Source organism: Pediculus humanus, genomic scaffold, assembly GCF_000006295.1.
Source record: "Pediculus humanus corporis 1103172108260 genomic scaffold, whole genome shotgun sequence".
NCBI classification, from domain to species: domain Eukaryota; kingdom Metazoa; phylum Arthropoda; class Insecta; order Psocodea; family Pediculidae; genus Pediculus; species Pediculus humanus.
This window is the reverse complement of record NW_002987829.1, coordinates 798,002-810,616: the sequence shown is the minus strand read 5'-3', so window position 1 is coordinate 810,616 and position 12,615 is coordinate 798,002. Positions and strand designations below refer to the sequence as shown.

The following is a 12,615-nucleotide window of genomic DNA, read 5'->3' as shown; positions in this document are numbered from 1 at the left end:
TTTTTTATTTTCCCGCCCCCTCCCCTCCAAATTTTTTTCCCTGTTTCCACGTTCGAATTTCATTTGTAGAAAAAAAAAAATTTAATCCGACGGTAGACGTGGCAAAAAGACAGCAAAAAAAAAAAAAATTAACTTCGGCAGACGTGGCAGGAAGACAGAAAAATAAAAATGACGTCACTTTTTTATTCTCATTCGAATACATGATTTCTAATATTATTATTAATATTATTATTATTACTCCCCGCACCCCCCCTCGGATCAAAAAAAAAACCGATCGAACGTGAAAATTTAAAAAATAATAATAATAATAAAACGAAGGGTTATAATTTTTTTTTGTTCACACCATCACCACCCCCTCCCCTAAGAACGAAATCACACTAAACACCCCTTCTCCTCCTCCTCCTTCTTCCCCCCAAAGAAAAAGAAAAAAAATCAAACCAACGGTAATTTTTTTGTGACGTAACAACCAAACGAACGAATTTTCCGAACGTAATTTTTCAAACACTCCGAACAAAATAAGAAAATCACTTAAAAAATAATAATAATGATAATAATAACAATTGTAAAAACGTTCGGGGAAAAAAAGAGAAACAGAAAATTTTCACGAGAGAAAGTTAAAATTGAAAAAAAGAAAACCGAACGGGAAAGCATCAACGGTTCAACTAACTGTAAAACCTGTTACGCCGTTCCTATGAGAAACGGAAAAACGTTTTCCCCCCTTCCTCTCTTCCACCTCCTCCACCTTCTCCTCTGTCTCTCCGTCCGGAGTTTATCATAAAAATTTATATTAAAATTACTCTTGCGCGTTCGGGAAGGGTGGGGAAAGGGGGAGGGGGAAAAACAGATTTTTTTTTTGTTTTATGTCATTTCGTTGGAACTTTTGTCAAAATCGTTACCAACGTTCGAAAAATGAAATATTAACAAGAAAAAAAAAAAAAAACAATTTCGAACGTAATACGTTCGGGTATGGGGGAGAGGGGGTATAACAGAGAGAGAGAGAGAGAGAAACCCCCCAAAAAAAATTTTCACATTATTATTATTATTATTATTATTATTATTATTATTTTCTCAATCTCCGTTCGTCCGTCAGAAAATGACAAAAAAAAACATTTTAGTTCGTTTTAATTTTTTTCTTTTTTTTTTAATTAAAAGCGAACGGCAATAAACGAACGTTTAAAACGAATTTAAATCAAATATTATTATTATTATTATTATTATTATGTAAACAATTCGAACGGTTATTTTATCCCTGGCAAAAATACAAGCAATTAACTTTTTTTTAAAAAAAAAATTTCCCGTTCGCTTTTCCCTCCTTTTCCTCTCCCCTCATCTCCCCTCATCTCTCCTCCTCCCTCCCCCTCGTAAATCGTTTTGTAAAAGGCGTTCGTTTCACGCGTTTTATTTTAATGTTAATAAATAAATAAACAAACAAACAAATAAACGAACGAACGAACGTACGAGAGAAAGAAAAAACAAACAAACGTTCGAAAATAAAAATGAGAAATAAATAATTAATAATAATAATAATAATAATAATAAATTATTGAAAACAAAATTTAATAAAAATCGTGTCATTAGTAAATAATCAAAAAAAACACCCCTTACATCTCTCCTCTCTTTTCTTCTCCCACGTTCAAATCGCTCAAAATCTTTTTTAATTCGTAATTAATTCGAATTTGAAAGCAGAAGAAGAAGAAAAAAACGAACGTTAAAATTTTTTTTTACGTCGTCGTGTCACTAGAAAATTCGTTTTATTTATCGAATGTTTTTTGTCGTCGTCGTACCTTCATTCTTTTCTATTTTTTTTTTTTTTTTTTTTTTTACAAAATATTATTAATAATATCGATTTTCTTTTCTCTAATAATAATAATAATAATAATAATAATAATAATAATAATAATAATAATAATAATAATAATAAAATTATCGAAAAAAAAGAAAACTTTTAACTTTTTAATATATATATAAACTTTTCATATCCGCCATTTTGTTTTTTTTAATACTTAATAACAACTATATATATATATATTATTAAAAAACTTTTCCTTTTTCCTTTTTTTTTTTTTTTTTTTTTTTTTTTTTTAAATGATTAAATTCTTACGATGGTTAAAATAATTTCCGACAAAGTAAACAAACAAACAAACAAACGGGGGAGCAGTGGGCGAAACGACAACTTCAAACAAACAGTAATAATAATAATAATAATAATAATAATAATAATAATAATAATAATAATAATAATAATAATTTAATTTTTCCGTTATTGATTTCTATTTATTTATAAATATATATTATTTTGTTTGTTCGTTTGTTGTTGTTGTTGTTGTTTTAACGTGTTCGTTATTGACGAACACACAAAGCTTTCCTTTTGTTTTAAATATAGTAACAAACGTGTGGGTGGCGCGAGAGGGAGGAGGGAGGGAGGGAAACGATAACGGAAAAAAACAACAAAAACAAACAACCGTTTTTGTTTGTTTGTTTCTTTGTTTCCGATGCGTTTTTGCAAAAATATATAAATATATAATCAAATTCGAAAATATCTTTTCGAGACGAAAATAATAATTTTTTTTCCTGCCTTCCCTTTCTTCCTTCCTTCCTTCCTCCCCTTCCGCTTTCCCCCGCCCCGGTTATAAATACGTTTTCAAAAAGTTATATATATATGTATAACAGAGAAGAGGAAATAGTTTCGGGGTAACGGAAATTTCAAAAAAAAATTTGTTTCATTCCTAATGACGTCATTCAAGAAACTAACCAATCAGATGTGAGAACGATGAAAATGAGTTGGAAATTTATTTTTCTTTGTTTTTAAATTTGAACGCAAGAGCGCGCGCGAGAGAGTTATTTAAGAAACAATTTCCCGCCATTTTTTTCTTTTTTCTTTTTGAAAAATTAACGAAATAATGATACGTTAACGAAAAATTTTCACAAAATTTATTTATAGGGATATAAAAAAAAAACGAGAGAGAGAGAGAGAGAGAGAGAGAGAGAGAGATAGAGATAGAGAGAGGGGGGGAGAGAAAAAAAGAAAAAAAATCATAGTCGAAACGGTTTTTCTTACAAGGTAAAATAACGCCTTAGTAAACATGTTTAGATAATTTCACGACACGAATCCGTTTACTTTTTCCCCTTTCCCTAATTTTCACGTAATCCCAACACTCGATTCGTTTTTTTAAAAAAAAAAAATTTACGGCAAATTAAATACGCGCGCATTTTCCTTTTTTTTTTTTTTGTACTCCTCTTAAAATGATGCAAATGGCCGAAAATAGATTTTTCGGTCTGCTAAAAAAAAAAAAAATGTAAAAATATTTTCGTCTGCTTTCAAAACCACCGCACACACACACACACACACACAAACACGTCTGTGTAAATATTTATTATTATTTATTACTCGAAAAGTTTTCTAAAAAAAAAAAAAATGAAATGAAATGAAAAAACGAACGGAACATTGATTGATTGATTTAAAACAACAACAACAACAACAACAAACGTACAATCGTACAAATAATAATAATAATAATAATAATAATAATTATCGTTTATAAAAAAATTGAAAAGAAAAAGAAAAAAACGAAATAAAAATGCCTACCATTGACATGACGCATAGGAAATTAAATTTTCCACCGAGATTTTTACCATATTTAGAAAAGCATAGAATATTCGAATTGTTTCACGTGAGTTTTATCATTATTATTATTATTATCATCTTTTCATTCTTTTTCCAACGGTCAAATTCCAAAACGTTAAGAATCGAATCGAACTGCGAACGCGTACCCGTATGCGAAACATTCAAAACAAAAAAGCCATCGATCGTTGTACCCTCCTCATCATCATCATCATCATTATTACTATTATTATTATTAAATTTCATTAGGAATGCTTAGAATTACTAGTTCAAAACAAACCGAGAGACCATGTTCAATTTCTTAAAAACATACTACCCTGCGCATCAGAGAAAAGAAACAATCCAAGAGTCGTTTTTCTCTCACCACCCGGATTCGGTTCGGTCCATATATATATTTGAAATTTTCTAGACCTTTCTATCCTCGTATCGATAGCTCGTATTTCGCGTGATGTATTTCAGATCGTGAATATTTTGTCGACGTCCTTTCCGAAAATCTAAACGTTCAACCCGTGACGAAAGAATACGTTACAGAGCTCACGAAATCGAACGTCATCAAGGAAGGGATAATAGTTAGAAAATCCGAAGAAACATTAGAAGAAGAGAGTTGCATATGTCTCGAAGAGGGTAGCGAATATCAATTAAGAAAATTTTCATTTCCGTTATATTATGCCGAACAGGAAGAATACATACCTGCCGAAGAAGTCGAAGAAGAATCCGAACCGGAACCGGAACCGGAACCCGGAGCCGGAACCGGAGCCGTACCGAAACCCCCCGTCGACTCCGAAGTATTTTTCAAAATAATAATCATTTGTATATAATTTTTTTTTTCTTTGATGACGTCATTAAAAACGTCGCTTTTAGAAAGAAAACATTTGCGTTTGTCCATGCGCAGAAAGAGAAAAAGAAAAACAGCAAAAAAGAAAAATTGAAATTCCAATAGATTTAAATTTATCGAACGTTGATGCCGCCGGTACAACACAACAACAACAACAACAACAGCAACAACAACAACAACAACAACAACAACAACAACAGCAACAACAACAGCAACAACAACAACAACAACAAGAACAACAACAAGAACAGCAAGAACAACAACAAGAACAGCAACAAGAACAAGAACAGCAACAACCACAACAACATGAAGAAGAAGAGGAAGAAGAAAAAGTTAGAGACGAAGTCGAAACGGATGACGTATCCGATGGTATAAGCGAAGTGAGAAGGGTGTGTATTTTCTCAGTTACGGCGAATGTATTTGTTAAGACGACAATCCAGTCGCCATTTTGTTTTTTGTATTTGTTCCAGGATCAATATTCATACGAATCGGAAGCAGATGAAGAAGAATCCGTGATCATCGAACCCGATTACGGACTTTTAGCAAATTGCGAATTATCCGCAAAGGGATGGATACTCAAAAGTAAGTACACGATCCATCATCCGTCTATTCACTCTCATACACTTCGATGATGATAATAATAATTTGACGGTTATTTAGATTTCCCGTTGACGGGTGAAGACGCTGAAAAATTATGCAAACTCGGAGTCATACCCACGCACGCCATTAGAATAATAATTGACGAAAAAAAAGAAGCAGAAGACAAAGAATACAAATGGATTGTTAAAAATTGGACGAAAGTTTATAAATTCGTACCCGTTATGGTAAGGTTATTCTGCTCTCTCTCCTCCTCTCCCTCTCTCTTCATTCCTCTCCTTCTCTCTCTCTCTCTCTTTATTCCTCTTCCCCCTCTCTCTTTCTGTATCCTTCTCTTCTCTTCCTGCTTCTCTCTCTTTCTTTTACCCTTTTCTCTCTCTCTCCTTTCAGTATCCTCCTCTTCTCTCGCTGCTTCTTTCTCTTTCTTTCTATTTCCGTAGCACCTTTCTTTTAAACATTTAAGTTTTTCTAAATTCGATTAAACGACGTTTATCGAACAGGAAATCAAAATGGGCAACAGATCAATTGCGCAATTCGCGGCGGATATGAGAAAATTGCTGTCGGTAATGCCGCACAGGCATCCTCCGATGTTACCGAGGATAGTTTTGATAGGATCCAGAGGTTCTGGCGTCACGACTCAAGCTCAAAAACTATCCGCCAAATATGGATTCGTCCACGGTATTTTTTTTCTTTTTCTAATGCCACGATATTATTTTTAAATCGTTTCCTTTTCGCAGTCGAGTACGATATCTTGATAGCAAAAATTTTACAACAAGAAGAAGACGAAATAGTTAAATTATACAAGCGACAACTCGCAACCCGAGTAGAACCGGAAGTCGAAGCCGTTATCTTAGAGGTGCGATAAATTTATAAATATGGGAAACGAAAACGCGATATGTTACCGCATCCCCTTCCTCCCTCTTGCATTCCTTAAAATCTTTGTTTATATTTTCGACAGAAAGCATTACTCACGACAGGATGTCGTAATCGAGGATGGATATTAACCGGATACCCGCGAAACATAGATCAAATGAGAATGTTGGATGTGATAGCAACGCCTCCAAACAGGTACGACCACGCCAACAACAACAACCAAATTAACAAACGTGTCTCTTGTTGACATTTAAAAAAAACTTTTTCCTATTTTCGGGGCACCCGCCCTTCCCCTCCCCGTCGAACTATTCCGTAAACTTTTACGCAACCGACGCCGACGCTTTTCAGGATAATTTTTTTGGAAGTTCCAGCAAGAGAATGTTTCGTACGTTTGTTCTATCGTAAATTCGATCCTTGTTTGGGAGAAGAATATAAAATTCCAAAAATTCAACCCTTCGGTTTGGATTCGTACAGGACAGAAGGTATCGAACCGGAAGTTGCCGAAAGACTCTTAACACATCCGAAAAATAACAAAAAACAAATCGTTCACGACATAGAAGATTATTTCATCGAAAAAAAGGTAAAAGAAAAAAAATTTCCCCTCACGCATTGCCCCCACTCTCACTTCCCCCAACCAACTTCGAAATTAACAAAAAAAAATTTTTTTTTTTTGGGGGACCAATGTTACATCATCAATGTATAACATCAGGACATGATGTTATACTGTGGAAAAACTGCGTCTTACGTCGACGGTAACCAAACCGTCGACGTAGTTTTCGAATTCATTGAAAAAATAATAATTGATCCCGCACCGCCACAACCCCCCAGGGATCCCCACGCCATCAATTACGGTATAGACGAATCTTATAGGAGACTTAAAAAATTCCGTTTGGTACCCGGAATGTTTTTGAACAACATGGTGCTCAATCCGCCGGAAAACAAAGGATACGTGTGACGTCATTCAAATAAGAAAAAAACAAAATGGCGTTTTTGCTTACCTGCTAGATGACGTTCCGATTGCGATCTCGGTTGTTTGAGAACCTGCCAAAACAAACAAACAAACGACAAATTAAAACTTTTTTTTTTTTTTAAACAAACGGTTAATTTTTTTTTTTTTTTTAAACTCACGGATTTTTTCGAATGTTCCTCCATCTTGATGAAATCCTTTTTTGTCGGTAACGGATCCCTCATTATAACGGGTGCCGATGAGGATTTGTTACCCAAATCGGAAGTCATCGGGGATCCAACGAGTTTTAATGAAGCCGTAGATGGTGACGAGGGTTGTTGTTGTTGTTGTTGGTCTTGTTGTTTTTGTTGTTCGCATTCCGTCGGACTTGGAAGTGATCTCACCGTTAATGGTGATATGCACAAATGTTGCGGACGGTTGCTTCCACGATTTTTTTCATGCGGAAGTGATTTGACGTTCGAATCGGTCGTAATTGTATAATCGTTCTTTGGTCTCGGCGGTAGCCCCTGTATGAGTTTATCATCGAATTGATCGTTTTCTAACCATTTCATAACGTTCGACGACGACGTTGTTTGTTGTTGTTGTTGTTGTTGTTCTTCCTCTAAAATATCTTCGTACGACCCGTCGCCGCGTTCTTCTTCGTGCGTTTGCGTGTACACGCTTTCCCGTCTTATCCAAACGTCGACTTCGTCCGAATACGATCTTTTACCAAGTCTAAGAAGTTCGGAATCTCGTCTTCGAATTTTTTCCCAAGTTTCTTTTCTCGATAGTTTTTGTCGTTCTGAAAAATAAAACAAAAACGGGTCAATCGAAATTGAACGCACGAGAGGGTGTGGGTGGGGGAAGAAAACAGAAATTTAAAAATGTTTACCTTTGGTGTCTTCTTCTTGAGTCGCATCTCCCGAATCTCTCGAATCTTCCGACGAATCCCTTGAACCCGTCGTCATGCAATCGCATTGACTTTCGCAACCGTTACCGTGATGGGATATGATCGGAGAAGATGACGAGGATCTACCGGAGGACGACGATTTTTCGTCGTTTCCTCCGGATAACGATCCGGGAGTGTTTAGTATTATGGAAGATGAACAATCGGACATCCAAGTGAAACTTGAACTTCGCGAGAGAGGCGGTGACGTTTGTGTCGCAGTGCTTACCGATGACAAAATGGCGTCGAGAGAATCTTCGACGTCACCGACGGAACTGTTCATTGTGTTGAAACCGGAAGATGCGTCACTTTTCAATTGCAAAGGACTCGATGGTCTCGTTATTCCGACGGGTCTTATCTTTGTTAAAAAATTTTGCAAACCCGCTGGAATTTTACGATCGGAATTTTTTTTCCTTTTTGTCGGTATCGGGGGTGGCATGGAATCAACGTGTCTCCCGTAATTGTCTTCTTCTCCTTCCACTTTCTTTATGCTCGAAATTTCTTTTTTTACTCTTCTACCAAACGGTGATGTGCTTCTGAAAAATTCTTTTATACCCATCGGCGATGGATTTCTCCTTTGTCGCCTCGGCGGAAGTGAAGAATCCGATCCGCGTCTTTGACTACCATCAATGGCGGCGGTTCTCACCTTGATGACAACTCCATTATCGTTCCCGCGTTCGTCGTCGTTTAGACTCGGTGTCGAACCATCTGAATAATTCCTTCTCAAACATCTCGAATTTCTTTTTAAACTTCCGGTGCTGCTGTTACTATCCGTACTCGCGGATGAATCCGAATTCGGTGACGTCGATGAAAATTCTTGATTGTTGTTTCCTCCTCCTCCTCTTTCTTCTTCTTCTTTCATGGCTTCCATTTTCAATTGGCTCAATTCCATAGCTATCAACTTTTCGAAATCCGCCATCAAACCATCCGACCATTCTTTTTCTTCGTTTGTTTTTCCTTTCTCCGACGAAAACGAGTAGGCGTCTTTCATCATCGGTCTTTTCCTTCCGTTTCCGTCGTTTTTATTTTTTTTCGACGGTAGAGATTTCGATTTGTAATAATTCAAATAATCGTCTCGAATTTCTATCGATTTCATTTCTTTCGATTTTCTCTTTCCTTGATTATTTCCGTTGCATGCTACGTTTTTGATTTTATCATTTCCGTACGGTGGCGGAGGTAGCGGCGGCAGCGGCGTACCATTTTGCGAACTGATCCCTCTACTTTGTTTTAATTGTGACAATTCCGAACTTCCGAGCCATCTTTCGAATACCTCACCGAATTCTTCCTGTAAGAAAACAAAACAAACAAATAATAATAACATAAAGATAATAATTAGGAAAGAGGAGAGAAAAGAAAATGTAATGATAATAAAACAACAACAACAACAACCACAACAACGTCGCACAGTCTCGATCGCATGCAAAATATTGCAAAAGGAAAACCAAAGACATTCAACATTCCATTTTAGGTACGAGAAGAAACCAACAAACAAAGTCTTGCATTGTATATACACATGCTTCGCACGCGGAGGCGGCGGTTGGTTGCGCGGCGGTTGTTGCATCTGGTTGTTAAAAATGCGACACACCCTTTTGTCTTTATCTTCATTCTTCGAGAGCTTCTTGTCGACGACGGTTAATTTGACCTCGTTTGTCTTTTTTTTATATTTATCTCCCCACATCTCTCCAATTTTGAATAGATTTTTGTGTTCGTTTTCAAAGTGGGGGGAGGAGAAGGGAAAGGTGATGGTGGTGGTGGAAACGTCTGTTCGTCTGATGACACGGATTTCATAATGCGCCGCCGTCGTTTTATTAATATTCCACGTAAAATCATCAAATTTGTTACGACATTCGTTTTTTTCTTTTCATCCGACCTTGAAAATGGAATAATAATAATAATAATAATGCGTTACACCCGCCGTCGCTACCGCCACCGCCGACGACGACGACATTTCGACGGTTAATTATCGTAACACTTGTTATCATCTTTCTCTCTCTCTCTCTCTCTCTCTCTCTCTCTCTCTCTCGCATCTTCATCATTGCGTAACATTATCGGTCACGTTTGTTCGTTCATTAATTATTTATTAATATTAATAATAATAATAAAATAAAATTAAACGTTTACGCGTCATAACATTTTAAAAAAAAAAATCTAAAACCACGTCAATCAAACAAACAAACAAAATTTAACAACAATAATAATAATTCATAACTCACGACGAAATTCTTCGAAACGATCGTAATGAATCATCGTAATAAGATTTGCGGTTTAACCGTGGAAGGAGACGAAATCGAAATGAGCGACACAAACCGTTCGTGACACGCATTTACGCATAAATAAAATTATACATCAATTTTTTTTTCTTTAAACACGACACTAATGGCAAACATTTGAAAAAAAAAAATTTGTCGACTCGAATGGGGGGTGACTTATTTTCACAATCGATTATATTACTAACTGCTGCCACGAAGGTCTCTCCGAGTCCAAGGTTTCCGTCGGGGGGGGGGAAAGAATTTCATGTATTTAAGAGTTCATTTGGGGAGTTCACCACGTGTAAAAATAAATAGGGCCGAAACGTTTTTTGTCTTCTTCCTCCTTCTTTAACTTCTTCTCGTACCTGAAAATTTTCTTTTCGGTTTGTTTTTCCCTTTGTTTTATACAATAGATTTCCTCTTCCCTCCCCCATCTCCTCCCTTCCTCCTTCTTCTTCCCCGTTTAAATTAATAATGACTTTCGATTACGACCGAACGTATGTATGGGGAGGAATATCACTTTTCCGAGTATTTTCCGTTCGTTTTTTTATTATTATTATTGTTTTGTCTGCTTCCCCTTCGTCTTCTCCTTCCTTCCACTCTTCTTTCCTTCCACGACGAGATTTCTTTTATTTTTTTTGTCATTTAGCCAACGTGTGCCGATTCTTGATATAATTTTAACTTTCTTATCCTTGACCTACTACAAACTTTTTCTCTCTCTCTCTTATCATCACCGGTTATCGGAATTATAATTTCTTATCTGTGTTTGTTTGTTTGTTGCTTTCGTGCTTTCTCGCACGTTTTTTTTTTTTTTTTTTTTTTTTTTACGAAATACGATTCGTGTATTTCATTACATATACGTCGAAACGTTCGACGGTTTTTCATTCATCATTTTTTTCCTTTTTTCCTTTTTTTTGGTACGGAAACCACTGACGTGACGTTCACACCGCAAATTTTTCCAGTTTTAAAATTATTATTATTATTATCATCATCATCATTATCTCCCCTGGATAAAATATTATTATAATGATTTTAATATAAAATATTTTTCGTTTGTTTTATTATAAATCCTTCCGACCGGAAAATTTAGCAATGTTAATAATAATAATAATAATAATAATAATAATAAAATGAAGTAGGAAGGGGAGGGGGAAAAAGGAAAAAAGAGAAAAGGAAAACAAAGGAAAATTTTTATTTTATTTTGTTTTCCTCCATTCGATTTATATTTAATTAATATTTTAATTATTCGTTTCCGGAATTAGAGGGAGGGTGGAAGTAGGAGTGGGAGTGAAAAGAAGGAAGGTGATTTTCTTTTGTCACCGTCTGAATTTCCGGGAAGGGGGCGGGAGTAAAAATCGTAGAATTAATATTTTTTTTTTTATCGTCAGTCTGACGAGAAATTCATTAATTAATTTGAAAACGTTTTTCTCTCTTTCTCGCTCTCTCTCTTTTCCTGGAGAAATCCTTTCTGTATCCGTTCTTGGAACGAACGTTTAAATTTTTTTTTTTTCCTTTAGGCTTTAAACCCGTTCGCGAACGTTCGAAAATGAATTATTAAAAAAAAAAAAACCTTCGCGAAATTTCTCTCGTTAATTAATTTTTTTTTAAAAACGTTCGAGTAAATATTGCGATATCAAGCGAACGGTTGTTTGGTGAAAAAGTAAAAGACTTTAATATTAATAATAATAATAATAATAATAATAATAATAATAATAATAATTTTGTTTGTTGTTTGTATAATATACAAACGTAAAATTCGATCTCGAAATAATATATTTTTTTTTTCCTTAAAGTCTTCCTCCCCATTTCCTTATCATTTCCTTCAGATTTTAAACCTTGTTGCATTTATTATTATTATTATTATTATTATTATTATTACGTTTACATCTAAAAGAGTTTTTCCTTCTTCCACGTCATACGTACACGTTCGAACGTATTTTAAATTAATAATAAACAAAAAAAAAAAAAAAAAACTCTGGAAAAATTTTATATGCAAAAAAATAAACAAAAAATACAGTGTTGACATCTTTTGGTCAAATTTTAAACTTTTAAACGTTTGGTTTAATTCATAATTTTTCCGCTAGTCGTTTTGTTTTCTTTTCAAAATTTTCAAATTTCCCGCGTTTTTTTTTCCCCTTTCATTCATTACGAAATTATCATAACCGCCAACGCGGCTTCTTGTTTTTTTTTTTTTTTTTTTTTTTTTCTCAGTTTAATTGTCAAATTATATTGGCAAAATTATTATTATTATTATTATTACAATTTTTTATTATTTACGCAATAATTCATATATTTTGTTTTGTCGCCATTTTGTTTTTTTGTTTTTTATTATTGCGACGACGACTACGACGTTCATTATTCGAAGATTTACACGTTATAAAATTACTCATGTGACTCATAAACATCGCTTTAACCAAAGTCGTAGGCGTTTTATTATTATTATTATTACTATTATTATTATTATTACTATTATTATTATTATTTTCTTAGAAATGAATAATTTACTCTTGTTAAAAAAAAAAAAAAAAAAAAAATTATGATGAAACC

The 12,615-nt window shown here is 34.5% G+C and overlaps 2 protein-coding genes across 2 annotated transcripts; one reads left to right on the top strand and one right to left on the bottom strand.

Annotated features, from left to right (window-relative positions):
• Positions 1 to 3,578: 3,578 nt before the first annotated feature.
• On the top strand, positions 3,579 to 6,882 carry Phum_PHUM492430 (adenylate kinase, putative; the record flags this gene model as incomplete). The annotated part of the gene is made up of 11 exons (XM_002430607.1): positions 3,579 to 3,671; positions 3,872 to 3,998; positions 4,082 to 4,407; positions 4,484 to 4,846; positions 4,928 to 5,039; positions 5,118 to 5,281; positions 5,555 to 5,732; positions 5,792 to 5,910; positions 6,013 to 6,122; positions 6,276 to 6,507; positions 6,637 to 6,882. The coding sequence occupies 11 exons, from the start codon at positions 3,579 to 3,581 to the stop codon at positions 6,880 to 6,882; spliced, it is 2,070 nt and encodes a 689-aa protein (XP_002430652.1).
• A 39-nt stretch (positions 6,883 to 6,921) lies between these two features.
• Phum_PHUM492420 (uncharacterized protein) lies at positions 6,922 to 9,321 on the bottom strand (the record flags this gene model as incomplete). The annotated part of the gene is made up of 4 exons (XM_002430606.1): positions 6,922 to 6,968; positions 7,148 to 7,675; positions 7,766 to 9,104; positions 9,310 to 9,321. 4 exons carry the CDS (start codon positions 9,319 to 9,321, stop codon positions 6,922 to 6,924), a joined length of 1,926 nt encoding a protein of 641 aa, XP_002430651.1.
• Between the last annotated feature and the right edge of the window lie 3,294 nt (positions 9,322 to 12,615).